Source organism: Centrocercus urophasianus, unplaced genomic scaffold, assembly GCF_019232065.1.
Source record: "Centrocercus urophasianus isolate 14NV4802_14NV808 unplaced genomic scaffold, USGS_Curo_1.0 seq_19, whole genome shotgun sequence".
Taxonomy (NCBI): Eukaryota; Metazoa; Chordata; class Aves; order Galliformes; family Phasianidae; genus Centrocercus; species Centrocercus urophasianus.
Window position 1 is genome coordinate 10433310 of NW_024884744.1, and position 19324 is coordinate 10452633.

The window sequence follows — 19324 nt, forward strand, 5'->3', positions numbered from 1 at the left end:
TGCCCTCTTGGGTGCTTTAACCTCCTCCCCCTTCCCTTGAAGGAAACCATGAGAGATTATAATGCTCCATCGAAATCTAAATATTTTGTTCTCATTTTATTAGAAATGGTAAAGCAATATAAAACATGCTTAAAAGTCCTTTCAAAATGGGGATCTGCAGAATTTCTTTGGGGAAGTGTCAAGATGAGATGAGTCAGCACCACTGGTATATTTTTCCCCGATTTTCTTCCAAAATGAAATTTCAGCAACAGACCATAATGCATCCCTGTATTGACAGATCACTGCTTACAAGGGAAATGTCCCATTTCTGCCTCTTTGGATGGCATTACATGAAACATAATGTACTATTAAATGTCCTATGCAACCAAGATTAAGTTAAGACAAGCCTTATTTAAAAGCATCTTCATTCTTTATAAATTACACTATTATTATATAAGCTAGCTAAGAGAACAGGAGTATTGTAGAATCTCAGAATCATTTGAGTAGGAAGCTGTCCTTAAAGGCCATCTAGTCCAACTCCCCTACAATGAACAGGGACAAGTTATGTCCTGCTACCACTGGTTTTGTTCTCAGCACAAAAAACAGCCAAACCTGATCCTATGCAGAGCAGCAACCTCAAATGGGAGCCCCTCTGTGGTTCTCTGCTAAGGAAGTCCTGGGAGCAACGTTCTTCAGTGAGCTGCCAGATGGGAAATCTGCCCGAAAAGTCACAGTTCTACAGCACCCAGATCTCCTGCCAGCCTCCCTGTCTGACAAGTAACCCAGGAGGTGTTGCCAAGTGAGGTCAGTCTGGTTTCTCATACATCTCAATCATGCCACCACATCTTGAACAATCCCAAGCCCAGTTACCACCAATCTCACATAGGACAGAGGAACTCTCAGTGCCAGGGCACGTAGAAAGCTGAAGCATCACTTTGCTTCTGAGAGATGAAGACAGCCAGGCAACGTGGGTGGAGCACCTCATTGGTTAGAAAAGTGACCGCCTGGCTATTGATAGATGTGTTTACAGGTTTCCATGCTACCAGAACACTCATCAGCTGTATTTTAGGAACATTCGATGCAAGGTAGGAATCTGCTCCCAGGGACTGGCTTTCCTGGCACAACTGCTTGCCCCCAGCATCCATTTTACTCCCTCCACATTCATGATTAAGCCTGGAGACAAGAGGCATTTCACATCTTCCAGTTAACATCTCTTTCCAGCAAACCCTCTTAAACTACCAGCGAAGCAGAGTGGGTGCCCTGGGGGGAAAATTAAAAGCACATTAAATTGGGCTCCTGTTGTGCTTTCCCTTTGGAGACATTTCTGTCTTTGCTGACCTGGCTCCCTAATGAGCCATGTAAACCAGGGAATTCCCCCAGCAGCGTGCTCATCTACAAAGTCTGCAAAAACGAGATGTTCAGGATACCTGCCCAATGGATCAACACTTCTCATGGATTCATCTAGCAGGGCTCGAGGTCAAACAGGCATTAAAGAAATGCCATTGGCAGAAGGTTGACACCCCAAGCCTATTAGGGGAGAGAATGCAGCATTATTGATTTCAGCCCTTGACCTTGAAATGATGTAAATAAGAGTACAGCAACCCTGGAGGAGTTGTAGCGAAATAGTTACAGCATTGCAAGCAGATTAAAAAATACAGTTAATATACATACTTCCCCAGATGCTTGTTTATTATTATGCAAGACATGTTTATTATGCAAAATGATAGAGCAGAATAAAAAAGCAGAGAAAGGGAAAAATGAAAAGACACTGAGCTCTTAACATGACTTTTTTTTTTTTTCAGTGCTGTTTGGATTTTTTTTTATTGTGCATAATCATTCCCTTATTAGCAGGAATCTTTGAAGTGATTCAAGCTCTAATTTCAGCATTTCAACTAGCAGGTTGATACTGTAAAATCACACTGAGTCCTGGTAAGCAACCTATTTTTTTTCTCCTCTGCATTCCCCATCTCTGCTAGGGTTTTCTCAGTCTTCCCAATAAATTATGTATCATGATTTGCCATTTCAAAAATAATTAGAACTCAGAGTTAAACAACAAGGAATATATGAGAGCAATACATTTTAGAAGCGTTATGCACTTGGGGCAAAACCAATCCCAGCCGCAGTGCCACTGAATTATACATATCGCATGGAGAGCTGCAACGTCGGTGTACTTGGCATGACTGGGTGGGCCTGGGGACACCCTGCCCATGACAAGCTCCAGGATCTTGCCTCTCAGCCAAACTATTTTTGGGGTGGTCCGTTCCCATACTCCTCTGAGATGAAAGAGGAATGACGGAGAGAAAGCTGGGAGTTGAGACTGAAGGGACGGTTCCAACTTCACTTAGCAAGGTTATGCGGAAGTAGGAATTAATTTGGTAGTGAAGCCATTAACTGCAGGTCGACAGACAGGAGAGCATGTTCTGTGTCTTCTCCCGTTACAATTAAGCTGTAAACTCACTGGAGCGGGACGTACCTCTTTATTCTATGTTTTCCTGTCCTCTGCAACAACCAGCCCTTGGCCTCAGCTTCCCAAGAGCTGAGACAGTACAAGTAGAAATGCTGTCCTTCACTCACTTTGTATATTGCTGCTTTAGTATCAAATGCCAACAGAGGATCCCCAGGAGGGTTGTTCATCTCCCCAAAACAGGTGCTGATAAATATTTTTGGGCATCACCAGGGAATTGACAGCTGCTCCACATTACAACAAACCTCTGCGGAAACTCACCAGTGACTCTGCAAGCTCGCTGTGAGGATGGTGCTTTTGCATCCAGCTGTCTGCAAAGGCAAGTGCCTCAGATCAAGGCCTGATTTTCTTGCCTGCTCAGCACCTGATTCCACAGCAGACCTCAGAGACCTCACTAAGCTAGTCTGGGAAAAAAAAGCAGGTCTCAAGTGTAAATAAACAATCCATTAAAGTCATAAACAGCTGATTTCCAAGCCAATGAGCTTTGGCATCTAACACATTCAGCCAGCTGTAAAGCTAGCTAGCTAGGGATCTATGGTTGGCTGCAGGCAGCAAGTAAACCAACCCCACACTATCCCTGCTCATCTCTAACTGCACAGGAGAGATGAAGAAATTCACTGCTAGAGGTATGGATGTGGCCAAGCACATCAGTCTTGGAGAGTACTGCACGTTTCTGCGAAGAGCTTTCTCACCAAAGCTGGCATCAGAGAACCAGCTCTGATTGGTGGTGGGAAGACTTTTTCCAAGGGCTGCTTATTCTAAACTCATTCATTCAAGAGTCCACGCTGAGAAGGAGCTGGCACAAATCATCTCCAAGACCAAGATGATAATAGCCTCTGGTTTGATCCAGTGCAAAGGATGTCAGCCAAGGTCCCAGCTGGCACACACAGATTAAATACTATCAGAAAAACCCCAAACAACCAAACCCTGCAGTGGCAATGTGTTCAGCTACAGTTGTAGAAAAACTGTGTTCTAGAGGAGGAAAAAAAACCACAAGAAGCAGCACATCCCTACATAGTTGCGTTTTATCTGAAAACAATTCCAGGTTTGAGAGCATTACAAGAAGTCCAAGCAGGGCTAGTCTGAGACAGACAGCAGGTGAGGCAGCCAAGCAGCAGAATAAGTTCATTTATCAATGGATCCGTGTGAGTGAACATTATCTATGGGGAATATTGACCCATTTTCCAGAAATCTCTCAGAAAAGGCTAGGGATAAAGCAGGTGCAAGCATAACAACAAAGGAAGCCAGTCCAAAGCCATAGTTTAGGGTCTGCTGAGCAAGTGAACAGGGACAACATGTCCTTTGGTGTAGACAGCAGTCAGGTCCAGGCAGCATGGCCGTGGCTGGCTCACCCCAGAGGGGAGCAGACTGTCAGCACTGCCAAAGCAATTCCCCAGCACAGTCTCTGAGTCAGACACAGCCGTGCCAAACGTTGGCTTGGAGTGGGAGCCGGCCCCACAAGGAATGCTACAGCAACCAAGAAGCTGCTTGGACAGGCTGAGCCCTTCTCAGTCACATCCAGTTCTTTCATGGGATCCTAGTCTAATCCCTTGTCTTTGATACTATGAGAGGCTTGACCCATGCCCCCGCTTCTAACAGGCTTAATTATTCCCAAATTTTCTTATCTTCTTTCTTATCTTGGGGACTTCTCCGAAGCACAGTGAATTTATTGATGTGTTGTTGTAAGACAGAGACACCAGTCAGTACAAGAAAATCCACCCTGGGAAGTTCCATCTCCCTGAAGCAGAGATGGGGAGATGGGACAGTAGCATCCATTTACCATGAACAGAAACCTTACATTCACAAAAAACAGCTTCACTCTTGTATTAGTTTAAACAGAGCTATATGCTGTCAAGCCATGGCACGTAATGAGGTGCACTTCATTTACCACCATCAAAGCATATCCTTAGTCTTCCCTGCTTAACCATCCTATTTAAGATACACACAATTGCTAGAAACAAGCAGGCCCCATTAAACCTATCTAATTTGAATAATGTATGATTTGAAGCATTTTAAGACACTTCACATGAATAGCAGATATCTTGGTATTATCTACCTTTAGGATCTGATCACTTTACAAAAAGAAGATTTTCATTGTTAGTGAACTGATGCAACTTATTTAGAGGCAGTCATTTATGTTTACTGGACTATGAAAGAACAGGAAGCGTCTGGCATCCATAGAGATCCAGATTGATCTCTGTCTCTTCTTGACAAGCAGCCAGTTTTGAGACCTATCTCGCCAGGCATACTAACATATCCACTTGCCATTTTCTACCCTGAGCTGCTAGGAAAGAGAGCATTATTAGCTCCCAAGGGAACGGAGGAAATCCCAGCCACATGAGTGATTTAAAGCTGACCAGGAACACAGCATTGCCTTTGTCTGCATACATGGTACAACACTGCATGGTCTGCAGGTTTATGGGAAGGCACACAGTGGACAGGCCACGGAAATCAACATTTATGCCTCGCACCAGAGGCTGTTGTCCTTTCAGCAGTCCCATCTCCAATCTCACGTGCGCTTTTAAAGCAAAGTAAATGCTGAGACAAGAGCAGAATCACTGTGCTGTAAATTTACACAAATGGAGATGAGATTAGAATCTTGCCTATATGCTTTCAAGATATCATAAGCACAGAAATGAGAAGCGTGTTAATAACTATCACTACTTACTATGTAGAACTAGAGCAAAGTTATTTGAAGCATAAAAATTTCTGGCAAAGGGCTGCCATATTTAATAAATCACTGAATCAATTATTCAATGTGAAAATCAATTACTTACTTCAAATGAGAATCTTATGAATAACCTCATGCCCTTTCATGCCATCTAAGAAAGTTATAGGGGAATTAGTCAGTAAAAAATGCCTCACTTATCTTTAATGTGCATTAAAAAGACCACACAAATACAGAGTAATTCTGCTCCACTGAAGTACTGCCAACAGAACAGTCCAGAACCATTTTAATGAAGTCAGTGTATTACAGTGGATTTACACCTCAGTCAAAGGCAGAGCATGACCCATCAGGGCACCACCTATGATCAGTTTTCTGGGTGCAATGCAGAAGCAATTCCATTCGGTCCATCCCATTTCACAAATATGAAACCAGAATATAACCAGCAAACCACAAAACCTCCTCTACAACATGACCTACATTAAGTAACTACTCAAAGGAATGCAAAGGGTATCTTCACAGGTCAGGAAATATTACCACGAAGCTCCACAGAGACACTTTGAAGTGAATATTGCGTGGCTTTGTAGCAGCTCCCATCATTCCTGCTTTTACAGGCTTCCAAATATGTGACTGCCTCCAAGTCCTCCCTCCCACCTACAACACCCAGCCACCAAGGGTGCAAGTACTTACTGAGCTGTAGAGATAGCCCTCAGCGTTCATGGCAACGTACAGGCCTGCCTTCACCCCTTGGATTGCCACCACACGAAGACCCACAGGAATTAGGTTGAAAAGGGCTGCGGAAAGAAAAGCAAAAGTTACTGAGACATCAGCTCATGTGGCCACTGCTGCTTCTTGCCTTGGGGCTAGCCCACCCCAGTCCTGAGTTGGAAACAAGTCCTGTTCCAGCTACATGAAGGATCCACAGCCACAGCTTTGATGCTGAAAGCAGTTTTTAAAAAGGACAGAAGAAGAGACACAGACCTGACCAGAGCTCTGCTCCTCATTCAGAAGCAGCACTAGATAGGACAGAAGATACGACCTTTCAGAACTCAGTTTTACTGCCATCCTAATGACTAAAGCGCTGCAGCAACTTCCTGCCAATTATTTCTTATTGCTTGATTCCAAACAGCCCCTGAATCTCAGTGAAAGACCTTTCCATTAAGCATTAACGTATGGTCAGGCTTTTGCTGCATTTCTAAGGGACTCAAAAGAGAGAGGACTGTCAGCACTGATATTCTGAACACTCAGGCATTAACATGGCTTTGTTCCCACTGAGATCTGTAAGACAAGAGCACCCAGGTGCTGCAGGACCTTATGCTTCAGCTTACAAAGAGCTAACTGGACCCAGCCATGGGCAGAGCTCGGCATATGGAAAAACAGGCACAGGGTCAAGCAGAAACATGGGAATGCTCCATTCAAGGTCTCTTCACACAACTACCCTGGAATGGGAGTTTTTTCCTAATTTCCTAGTCACTAATTCAGACTTTCATGTTCATTAAGCATTTCTTGTCTTTTTAATACTTTTCTTTTTTTGAATAAATCTGCTCAAAACTCTAGAACTGACCAGGATGTTTGAATGAGACCAGAGGAGACCCAACAGCAGGTAGAGTGTAGAAGAAGGACTGAGTGACAGAGCACAATGAAGTATTCCTATTTTCCAACTGACTGTAAGGACATAATCCTCAAACTGATTCATTTTATAGATCATTTACAAATTTCTACACCTGGAAGAGGTCTTCCCATAATGGCTGCAAGAGAAGCAGACCTCTCTGTGTCTTAGTCTTTCCTTCTCTGGGAGATGTGCCACCCCTGATTTAACATCAGCACTGAAGGCAAAAGCAGCTTTTGCTCAAACGTCCCAGTGAAACTGCTGCAGCTCCTCAGGTCAGGCTGTTGTTAAAGCTGGTATAATGGAAGAACTCAAATGTAACTCAATGCCAGCATCACTCTCCAAGGAAACCTGCTAGACACACATGCCAGGTAACATGGATTTAACTCCATCATGAGATGGTTTTTAAAACCTCCTTCACGTGAATTACTACAGAGAGGATGAGACAAAAGTGGTTGTGATCCCCTTTTAAAGAGGAAAACATTTATAGCAAATAGGGAGAGAAAAGTAGTAAAAAAAAAAAAAAAAAAAAAAAAAAAAATTGTTGCTTGCAAACAATGGAGAACACAAGAGATTTGTCAAACTCCCAGAAATTGCACAACTTCTTGCAGTTATAACCACCATCTTCAATGGAATATCAAAATGTACGCTTAAGCCTTACCACAATTGGTGCCTATGTTTAAGCAATTTCATAGGAAGCAAGCAGAGGGCTTCAACATGTCAATGTAAAGTTCAACGTAGGTATTGGTCTTTGAACAATAAGAGCCAAGAAGTGCACTACTCTTAGTGTTCCAAGTGGAAACAGACAAGCCCCAGTGTAGCTACTGGCACCAAAGAGCTGCATTACAACATAATTCTACTGTTGAGGAGCACAGTAACCAAGGCAAGCCTATATTTCAATCAATTTCTCACTACTAGAAAGGTTTAAAACCCTCTGTAATTAACAAATCTATTTATAAGCATTTCCCTTGCCTAATTTTTCCCCCACTGAAAAATGGAGCACGTTACTGCAAATAATGAAGCAAAATGGGCGTCATCATTCTTTCTGTACAGCCAATTTGTCTTCCATAGAAAACTTGTGACAGACCATTCAAAGCATTCATTAGGCAGTGGGGTGATAATGCCCAGAATCAGTGGGGAGAAGTTCCACCCGGAAGTATCTCCATCTCCAAAACTCTCTTTTCTCCACAAGTACAATTTCCTCTCTGAAAGAGTGGTGGTGCACTGCCACAGCCTGCCCAGGGAGGTGGGAGTCACCATCCCTGGAGGTGTTCAAGAATCATGGAGATGTGGCACTGAGGGGACATGGTCAGTGGTTGGACTAGACAATCTTAGTGGTCTTTTCCAACATTAACAATCTATTATTCCACCCTATGGGGTCTGATGTAGTAAAAAAAGAAAATATCATTAAACACTTCTGTTGCAAAAGTTATATTTTCTATGCCATATGCAACCACATGGGATGGACATACTCCTCAGGTTTAACCTGCAGAAGATAGAAAAATTAAGACACTGTATGCTTCTGCTGATTTGCTGTCATTACATTTCACCGTTTTCTCCCACCACCAGATTTATATGCGACAATGCTTATTGATTATAGCACTTTTATCACACTCCACTGCTAAATCCTTTGACCACAAACACGTTGATCATTGTAGTTTATCAGACACACAGCACTTTTTAAACACTGAACACTTACTTGATTATGTGTCTGAGCTACCTTACATACAAAAAAATTCTTCATATATCCCAATAAGAGTAGGAAGAGAACCTGTCCTCTTGCTTATGTTAAGATAGTGTGCCTCTAACTGTATGGTATAAGGAACAGATGTCCCAAGCACTGTTTTGTGGGAAGCTGGCTGGATGCCCATTCAAATGCCATTAGAACTTGGCTCAGTTTTTTTTTTTGTTTTTTTTTTTTTTTCTTTTTTCTTTAAAAGAAGAGGTGGAAAATAAATGCCATCAGCCTCTCAAGAACACCCATAAAATGGGAACCAGATAGATAATTCATTTTAAAATTGCTTAAATATTAGCAGTTCCTCTTATACAAATAGTTGGATTTTTATTAGAACTTTTAATTGCGTCAGATGTATCTAAGGGACATGTCAGCATCTCATTTGAAATGTTTATTTTGCCAGAGTAAACCAACCTAATGCATTCCCCAAGAATTAGGCTTCCTTTCATAATGATAATTCAAATGATTAGTGCGTAGATTCAGCACACAGAGTCAGTGTATGGAACACAGCATTCACTGGGCATTTAATTGTGCAAAGATGACTTCTGAACAGAGAACGTGTGGCCACACATGGTGGCAAGGACCTGCTGCGAGCATCAAGAGCATCCTTCTCTGACAGTGGAAGTGAGTTAACCAACACCACTCCAGGGACAGGAAAATATCATTTATCTATTTTTGATGAGTTTTGCACAGAAATACAGTGCAGGCTTCTGAATAGCTGGCCAGAAGTGTTCTGGATAAATATTTTAAAGCAGAAAATATCAGTGAGGCAAGTCTGCAGCTGTTCACTTAGTTGAATACACTTATGTGTTTGGTTTTTTTTCTGGTCAAAATTCAAGAGATCTAAAGGAATATAGAAAGGAGGATGTGTGCTTTTTTTTTTTTTTGTTACTTCTGAAGTGGAAAGTGTTACTTAGTTTTGAAGCGATAGCAGGAAGCTTCGTATCATATAAATCACTGACTTAAGCTGAAGATTTATAAAGGAAAGTGAGCAGTCAAAAGTTAAATAGGAATGAATAAAGCATACTCTTCTCATTTACAGGAGCCAAATACTATCAGATTGGATTTTTCTCTTCTGATATGACCTAAGGTCAGGACATAGGGGATAGTTTGACCTCTGTAATCTCCATCTGAAATGCCCCTTTATGCACCAAACCCTCCTGCACAGCCCATGACTGAGCAATGGGCTTGGCACATTACAGCCATGACCTCCTGCGCCACCAGGCTGCCAAGGTAGGGCTGTCATCTCACCAGAAAAATTGACACTCCAGAAGTGCCCTTCAGCCCATCTACTTCCAATTAAGACAACAGAGTAGAAGAAGCTTACAAGTACTTAGCATCTTGCTGCCAATCTGATCTCTGACATAAATGAGAACTGTTTGGGCAATGAGGGGCTAACTCGGTCACAGAGACACAGGAGATTGCTCTTGTGCCCTCTGAGGAGGGGCCAGAAGAAGCTTCCCTTCTTTCATTTGCCAGCCTGAAATATTGCAGAACTGTCCTTACATTTCCTTTTTCTCTGCTGTTTACCCACGTTCTGCTTCCATTTAAGCCCATTACTTTGTTGTTTGGTCCTCACTGATATATGAGAGTAATGAATCCCTGCCATTTCCAGAAGCTCTTTGCATGCCAGATGACAAATAGGCCTCCAATGGGATTTTCTGCAGATTGAAAACATCCTATGTCTTTCTCCTTCGAAAAAAAAGCAGCTAATACCACCCAGCACTGGTTCATTACTCACTTGCTAAAGCCCACTGAACTCATTGTGTGCTGGCATCTGCCTGAGAAAATCCAAGGCCAGGCTTCTTGTAGGAAGGCTCAGGCCCCCACAGAGTAAGAGGTATACAGGAGTGTGGTGAGGTTGTCCACATATGGTTCTTTTCCTCACAGAGTCCCTCTCTTGCACACTGCTCTGGCAAAGGGATATGGGTTATTGGCTGGTTTAAACCATTATGGCTCCTGCATACGAGCATCACTTTTAAACCTACACGGCTCCACTTTGCTATCCTTTGGTGAATAGTGCAAATCTAATCCCCTTTGAGCATTTTTTTGGAAGCAGACCTCATTTGGAAAGGAAAGGACATCCAATAATCTCAGTCTCAAAGCAAGAGACTTGGATGAACAGCTGGATTTCTCCAGCTTGGAAATTCCCAATGCTTGCTGAATTTTTCAGGATAAAAAAAGCAAAAGCAATTATCTCCTCTTCTCCTTGGAAAGAGAATTCCCTGTATCCTTTACCCATGTGGCATGTGTATAAATATAATCTCCTTTCTCTTCTGGCAGCAGTTCAAATCATGGGTTTTATTCTCCACCCCACCCAGATGGCAGTTACAGAATTGGGGCAGGAGGGAACAAGATTGGAGAGGAAACATATGAAATTACACAGGCAAGATTTAAAGGGGAAGTATAGATTAAAAAAAAAAATGTGTAGAAAACATCTGGCTTCTTCCTAATTCAATCTTCTCTGAAATGAAGCTTCACAATCAAGACCCACTAGGTGATGCATTTGATTGTAATTGGGTTGCAAAACAGGCTAATTTTTCTTACTGTAGTCGCTGTTTTCGTCCTTGGTCCCATCAATTGTACCATCTGGGTGCATCTGCAGGAAGTATTCCTGCTGGCTGAATAACCTTGTCACAATTCCCTTCAGCTGGGGTTCTGCAAAAGAAAAAGTATACGTAATTTAAAAAGAATTATTAGATATGCCAGTGTAGCAAGAGACCTAATTTGTACAGCCCCCATTAAGCCCTGAGTAAAGAAAGTGTTTGGAAGTGAGACGGCTTTCTGCAATCCCTTTCAAGAGAGGCTGTAAAATATTCATATATACACAGACACACAGGCAAATAAAACGGAGATCAGATGAGCAGGTAAAATGCAAGGCATAGTTGGTACAGCATAAAGTAACAGATTTATGCAACACTGCTTCAGTGAAAGTTACCTACCAAATGAAAGTCTTTAGACAGCTTACATATTCTGAATATGCCTCCAGTTTAGAAGCAAATTTGCTAGCAGTCTAGCAAAGAATGCACTTATTGTTTCTTGTTGTGTTGCCTGTGAAGGCAACTTGCTCGGTTTCTATGTTTCATTCCCTATTACGTCACTCCAGTTTTATGCCACTGAAAAATCTGTTTAAGTTGATGTTATTACAGCAGCATAACACCAAAGTAACCGAGCACTGAATCAGGCTGCACCAGTCCAACTGTGTGGGATTAGGGGAGCAAAATTACTAAGAAGAACAGATGTGAGACACCTCCAAAAATGACCTTCGAAGCATTTATGGGCACCTGAAACGCCTCTGTTTTCAAATCCCGTGTGTTCCTCCCTCCCAAAAAACGTGTGCCACATACTCTGGCAGATGAGAACTGCTCTTTGTTATTAGCAGGGTCCACCGGTCAAACAGAAATATAGTCAAAAATTGTCCTAGGTGTTTTATCGATGTAGCTTCTTAAAGCTAACCAGCCAGCTACAGGCAGCCCCACCAGCTGGGTTACAGAGATTCCCTTATGCAAAGCAAGTTCATAGTTCTGTCTGACCACCCTTGAGAAGTTTTGAGCAAACAACAATGAATTCTTACTAAGAGGAAAAAAATAAAAAAATCCAGTGCAGCATACCAAAATGTAATCAGCCTCCATCCTCCAAGCCTTTGCTGAGGCTGTTTGATAAGCCACAGTCACTGCATACCTCACAGTCACATTGTGCATTAAGTGGCCCCATCAGGATTGCCCATCCCTAACATTCCTGCACTGACTTCCCCAGGTGAGGGCCGAGCCCCCCAGCCCAGATTTCCTCCAGCCAAACCCCAAGGCCAGCAGGAAGAGCAGAGTGGATGGCTGTAAAGGGTTGGAGCTTTGGGGGCCCCTCCACCAGCCCTCAAGAGAATCAGGTCCAATTTTGTATCTACAGAAGCACATGCTTGCCATGAATAAATCAGTGCCAGTTGGTTTCCATGTTGCCTTAAAAAGTGATTTCATAGTAACCCAAATGGTGTAGACTGCAGGAAAGCAAGATTCACAGCTCTTGGACAATAAGTACACTCTACTAAGAGCACATGTCAACTAAAGCAAAATAAGTTCATTTGAAAGTAAACATTTTGCTTTGTTCCTTTCCAAAACACAAGATCTGTTTTGTTGGACACAGGAACTTGATTCAAGAAAGAAGGGAATGCAAAGCTGTATTATCAGGCACAGCTGAACACTACACCCTCTTCCAATGTGTCCCTTTTCCTCCCTTTTATCTAATACCACAATAATAATAAAGGCACTAATAGGCATTCTCCAGTAGGAGACCTATGTTTCAGTTCCTGAATGAGTCCCAGCCTCATTTTTACTCTCTCATTAAATTTTCATGTGTAAGTACTTTGCACAGAATGGAAGAGCTCCCAGCAGGACATGCTTAGAAATGCTTCTGCAGCCTGAAGCTCTTGGTGTGCTGGGGAAAGGGGAAGACCTTGCCTGAAATCCCCTGAAGGATAAGAGAAGTGAAGATAAAAAAAAACAACTTTACCCCCTTCCTTGGGAAGATGATTTAGCTACAGGACAGAAGGCCTTTGTCTTTTGTGGTCCTAGGTATGCTTGGATCACACAAATCATTTTGGAAGGATATGCATACCACTCCCACTAATACTAAGCAGCCTACTGAGTACAGCGCAGAGCAAAGCTTCTCACCATTAGTAGCTTACCATCACCTTAAGAGTTTAATCAAAACAGCACCAGAACCTCCACACATCCATGCTATAGATGGAAGCAGGGCTGTACCAGAAGGCTGTCACCATAAGAAAACACAGGGCAAAGACCCAGCATCCCTTCATCGCTGACATGACAAACACACAGTCAGGTCTGAATCAAGCTCCAACAACTGCCTGGCTTTCCTAAATCAGTGCTTGCCAAAGGAAAGGTTGAGGAGAAGTCTTCTCTTCCATGCTCTTCTTTCTGACCAGATCTACTTCAGCTGAAGTTTGAGGCTCACAGTATCTCAACGGGGAGCGAAACAGAGCAGTAAGCCACACAAAACTAATGTGTTCCTCCAGTCCCTAATGCAGTGGTGTTTCTGCCTCCACCCTGCTCAGAGCCCTTTTTGCAGCAGCATCCCCACACTCTGGACTCATTTAGGAAGCCCTGCATCATCAGCAAACAAAGCCTTTTCCAGACCCTCAAGGTGAAGCCTGCTTCTAACAAGGACCAAGGATGCACTCATCCTTCTTCCCAAAGCTCAGCCTAGAGTTATTGCTTGAAGGGAGGCATACAATCACAGAGTAGCATTTTTCCAGCCAACCTAAAGGCACAGCTCTACACTAGGCTATTGCCTGACTTTTCACTCTAGTCATATCATGTATCTTAGCATCACCTTTTTCCAATCCCAGAGAACAGCGATTTTATCATGGTCTTCTAGCATTGCCACCCCTTGTGCTGCAGCAATCACACTGAAAATCTCAGTGATTTTTTGTTTACTTGTTTTTGGAAACTAACACAACCATCAACTCTCTTGGTCACTTAAGGACGGAGGAACATCCTGACAGACCATAACACAAGGCAGAAAGGCAACAAAATGGAATGAAAGTTTTCCACAGCTTAGCAGTTAGATACAGAAGAGAGCAATTCTTCCTTGCTGACAATATTCCCAGTGCTTCAATAAACACTGAGAGGAAAAAGAAAGCCCATAACCCTGAGGGTTTGTCGAGTTCCTCCAGTAAAACTGCCCCAAACTATAATCAATAGGAGACAGAACAAGCCATAAAGAGTGGAGAAAAACTGCAGCACAGCCAAGTACAATCCCCTCCATTACCATTTTCTTTCTATAACTCACAAAATCACTCACATCTACTCTTTAACCTCATCACTGCATTGTTAAGAGCAGCTTGGATCTCCACACCTTTAAAGGAGCAATACTGCACAATGCAGTCAGGATAAACCTACTTCTCCCACTCAGGCTCCTCTGCACACTCCCCTGCTTTACTGCAGGATCAGCTTTTCCCACAGAAATGGAACTAAACTAACATGGATAAGACTTCATTGTAACTTAGTGGCTCCCTAAAGACAAAGACAAGTGTTTCAGAATGGATTTAAGGAAGAAGTTATGACTGCCTTGATCTCAAAGTACAGGCTGAACACAAGAGACTTCCATGCAGCTCTTATTCTCAATGCAGCCCCCAAGCTATTAAGATTCCCATGTGATATATCTAGGGATATTTTTGTTCTTGTTTTATAAGCCATTGTGCTTTAGGATGCTCACATAAGGGATCCTGCTCTGGCTGCTCACACAGCTATTCAGGGTGCGGAAGCTGGAGGAAATGCAGCAGAGACACTCCTCACACCAAGGCCGTGAGCTCCAATCTTTCAAATGTGGTGCTCCCCGAAGGTGGAGTCACCTCCATCCACCACAGGGTGCTATGCTTCCTGCTGCTATGTTGCATGGTAACCATCATTGAATCATTAAGAGTAAAAAGACCTCTAAGATCATCTAGTCCTACCCCCTGCCTATCCCACCATGCCTACTAACCACATCCCTCAGTGCCACATTTCCACAAATCTCAAATGCCTCCAGGGACTCCACCAGCTCTCTGAGCAGCCTGTTCCATCTTCTGGGACTTCCCAAAAGACATGAAAGGTACACATACAAATCGGCCCTCCAACAGTGTCACACTGCCCACAAGCACTACTGAAGGTATTCACCATATCCCATAGGGAAGTGTAGGAGCTCTGGCAGAATCACTGGGAAAAAAGCTTTTTATTAGAAATATCACTGGCTCTTTAATTATCGCTCATTTAATTTCTGCTCTGTAAATTCATGCAGCAGAGAAGGCAATGACAGTGCCTTCTATTAGACTACAAATCCTACAAGCAACAGCATGATTTAAAAAAAAAAAAAAAAAAAAAGGAAATTTACCCACTTCTTTTAATGACCAGTAACAGCTTAAGAAAAGCAAAACATTCGTCCAGAGAGATTCCACCCCCTCAACTGCTAACCCTTAAATGAGGGTGAGGAGGGGTGCATCCTGGCTTCACTCCTTCTGGTCACTCAGGTTCATTGCTTGCACCTGAGCTCTCTGGGTTAGCCACATCTTCTCACCTGGTGCTCAACCATTAGCTTGGGCTGTGATCTGGCAATTCCACTGCAAAGTTGAACACGGAACTAACTGCAAAATGGAAAGTGCACAAGCAAGACGATTGCTCTTAATGTGAAAAGAAGCTGTGGGGTTATTCACCCAATGCAGCATTCAGCAAAACCTTGCTGAGAGCGTGCTGTTGCTTACTGTTATCAGCAAGGTGCTGTACGAATGTGAGTTGGGCTCGTGCCTCAGCGTGAACCCCAGGAATCAAACCTTACAACCTTCATCATGCACCCCAGGGTGGCTCAAACCTAGACCCTGAGTTGTAACCCTGAGACCCTGAGTTGTGGAGAACCACAGAATAGGGCACAACTCTGATTTGCAGCTGACCCACCTTTAGGAGGGCAGTTTGCATGGCCTCACTTCTTCCAATTCACAGACCACCATGCCTCGTTGCAATGAAAGTGTTCAAGGTGTTCAAGGAAAGGCTGGATGTTGTGTTGAGGGACATGGTTTAGTGGGAGCTATTGGGAATAGGTGAACGGTTGGACTGGATGATCTTTTAGGTCTTTTCCAACCTTGGTGATTCTATGATTCTATGATTCTATGATAATTGTCTAACTGAAGGTCTAAGACTGGGAGACCTGAAGGAACTCAACCAGACACCATTCAACCAGACCTTAACTTCAGCTCACTGAACAAACGGGAGGATCTCAGGAGGATCTCGGCAGGGCTGGGTTTCAGCAGGAAAGACAAAGGAACTTCTGGAAAGACAAAGGGCTTAGAGACCTTTCAGGGACTGCAGTCACTGCCTCCAGGGGCTCCTGCAATCCATAGCAATGCTCTGGCTGACAAGCAAGCCTCGACTGAAGGGTGCTGGTGCAGAACTGCTTCTAAATTCACTCTGCACTGGGTGTCAGAGGGCCTGTGTGCTGGTTATGGCTTCAAGTGATGCTCTGGAGTTACTGTTCTCCACACAATATGCTGTCAAGCAGTGGAAGACTCGTCTCACTTGGCCAGTTAGCAGCCATTTTACATCCAGCAACTGCAGCCATGTAGCAGGAAGGTACCACCGAATGATTTTGGAATGAGACATGCCTGCTTATTTGCTGTAGCAGGACACACTCTGACTCAATGCCTCCACCTGCAATCAGCATAGTAAGTTTGTTTGGGACTCTGAACCAGCCCAGCCAGCACCTGCTGCACTGCAGTACATTGGGCTGGTAAAAGAGAAAGCACCTCTAGTGCTGGGCTGATCCCAGCTGGGTGCACTGCTGTCTGGCCTCTCTGCCCATGCAACACTTCTGTTGAGGATGTGACTGCAAACAGGGCACCTGTAACACAGCTCAGGAGCACATTTCACCTAAATGTTTTTTGAATATTTGCTTTTTGCAATTAAGCATTTGAGCCTGGAACTTACACACCCCGTTATTCTCATTTTTCTCCCATTCACGCTATGGTTGTTACACTGTGAGGCTGATTTATGACTCATCCAACCGCACTCATATCCACAGCAAACCCTGCACTCAAGTCAGGGTATAAACCACTCCTAATTTACTGAGCTCCACAGGTAAAGTTCCACCACAGAAACTGCAGTTCTTTTCCCCTGAGAAGGACAGGTTCCAGAACACCTGATAAGCCAACTATTGCAAACACACGCTGACAGAGATGAGCACCAAAATCTCCCTTTGCAAGCAGAGTTAATGAAGGTTTGCACTAACTCAGCACACAAATGCACCAGCAAGCTCCATGCAGATTACTATGGTGACAGGCATCAGCATGGAGCTTTGGGAGGAAAAGATGAAAACTGCAGGAGAAAAATGTGCTTTATTTTGCTCCCACCCAGAAGCTGCTAAGTTCTCTTGGGTGTTTGGAATTAAAATGAAGCAAGTGATTGTTTCCACTTGAACACATCACAGTCGGCGTAAGTTCTGCACCTCAGCTCATGACTATGATTCACTGAAGCCACCCAAACGGGGAAGCAAGGAGGACATTTCCCAGCCCCATAAAGTGTTTTCCCATAGCAAAAAAAAAATGGCAGCAAAGTGACTGTGACCAGATGGATGTGCTCCATCACAAGTAGCTGGCCTGGAGGATTGGGTGATGGATGCAGAGGAGTAAACAGAGCAACCGAATGATATTAAGGAATCTTTTCTGATGGGCAAAATGCCCCCAGCATCACCAGGCAGTTGATCCTGGCTGCTCTCCCAGGGATGCAGAACAAAGGCCTTGCCCAGCTCCAAAGTGTTGTGATTACAAGGTTGGAGGGTCTCCTCTAATTATGGGGAATTTATTTTGAGAAGAAAATGACTCCAGGACAACAGGGCTATGTGATACACTTGTGTATTTGCTCATCTCAAGTGCAAATCTCCACCCAGGACTAATAACTACTGAGAGACAACTGGTGTTTTCAGGGTACATTACATGAAATAACAGGCTGCGCTGACAGGGACGGCCTCTGCATTTGAAGGACAAGCTTCCAAAAATGACATTTCCCTAACTCAGAGGGATGATGGGCTCGAGCTGCTGACAGCACCCATCAAAGCAATCACCTCCTGTCACTGCCACTGAGTCACCAGAGCAGAATGGTACTTGTAGGCAAAAAGAGCATCCAGAGAAGTGATTTCCTCTCCTGCGCTCATATCTGCAAGGAGGAACAGCAATCAGCCCTCCAGCACCATTGCCTCCTGCCCACACCCCTGTACCAAGCAGCCGACACATACAAACCTCTGCACGACGCCAGCTTTGCTGTACAAAGCTGGGACACTCCAGGGAAGCCTACTGCTCATTTGTAGAGTAGGTGGAAAGGATGTGTTTGCATTCACTGCTGTTCACGCAGGAGCTCCCATATCTGGGGAATCAGCTTTGGAGAGATATTAACAAAAGCATGAGGTAAGGGGCAGAGAAAGCAGCCACCCACATAAAGCACTGGAAAAGAGGGGCACAGCCACAGGCCACTGCTGCATGCCTCTCCCAGACCACCCTCTTCCTGGGGGCCCACAAGCAGCTGTCACCCTATGGCCCACCCAGTCCCTGAGGTCCTGACCCCACACAACAGCCACCGCAGGTCCAGGACTCAAAGAAGTCCAAAATCCTGCATCACTTCTCACAGAAGGCAAACACCAAACCAGCATAGAGGACACATGAGCTGCCTGCTCTAGGCAGCCCCTGGATACAATTTAGGGAGGGATGGCACAACCATTCCCAGCGCTGTTGGGCCAGAAGTGGTCTCCAATGAGACCATAGCTGAAAGCACAGGGATGACAAGAGGAAGAAAGGTGATAGTCCAACTGCCACCAGCTATTGGCACAGAGCTGCTGATTACCACCAGGTAAAATTAGCCAGCTGAATATTTTAATTACTCAATAATTCAGAAGGAGAGCAGCTGAAGTTATCCACAAACTCCATCTCACTACTGGGAGAAAATGAGAGATCAGAAATGGGTGGACTTCTTTTTTTTTTTTCCTTTTAACAGGTTTTCTTTGGAAATGTAATGGAACAAGAAAAAAAAAAAAAAAAAAAAAAGGATTTTAAAAGAGTTGGAGATAAAAGTTTCCTTTTAAGTAGAATGAAATATTGCACCAGCTTGGAATCCTTTCCTCCCCACAAGATTCTTTTATTTGACTGGAGAGGTGAAAAACAACTCTTCTTACATCTACACTGCCAGGATTGTTTTCCACTCCCCAAGGACCTGGTTGTTGTTCTCCTGATCACTGTGTTTCAGCAGCAGTCAAGTTCTCACAGCACCTCCCCTTAAAGTGCAATCTTATACACCTGTACTGACTCCAGCTCTGATGAGAAAACCAAAGCCTGACAAGAACTGAAAG

General features: G+C 43.8%; 1 protein-coding gene across 3 annotated transcripts in view; it reads right to left on the minus strand.

Annotated features, from left to right (window-relative positions):
* Positions 1–19324, minus strand: part of FGF12 (fibroblast growth factor 12) — an 81760-nt gene that overhangs the window by 53095 nt on the left and 9341 nt on the right. For 2 of the 3 annotated variants that reach the window (XM_042821019.1, XM_042821021.1), the window contains exons 2-3: positions 11000–11110; positions 5799–5902 (exon numbers count right to left, since the gene is read on the minus strand). In XM_042821019.1, the coding sequence (XP_042676953.1) occupies positions 5799–5902; positions 11000–11110 (215 nt within the window). Of the gene's footprint in view, positions 1–5798; positions 5903–10999; positions 11111–18224; positions 18371–19324 lie in introns of those variants that run through there. The other variant, XM_042821020.1, reaches the window with a different exon arrangement.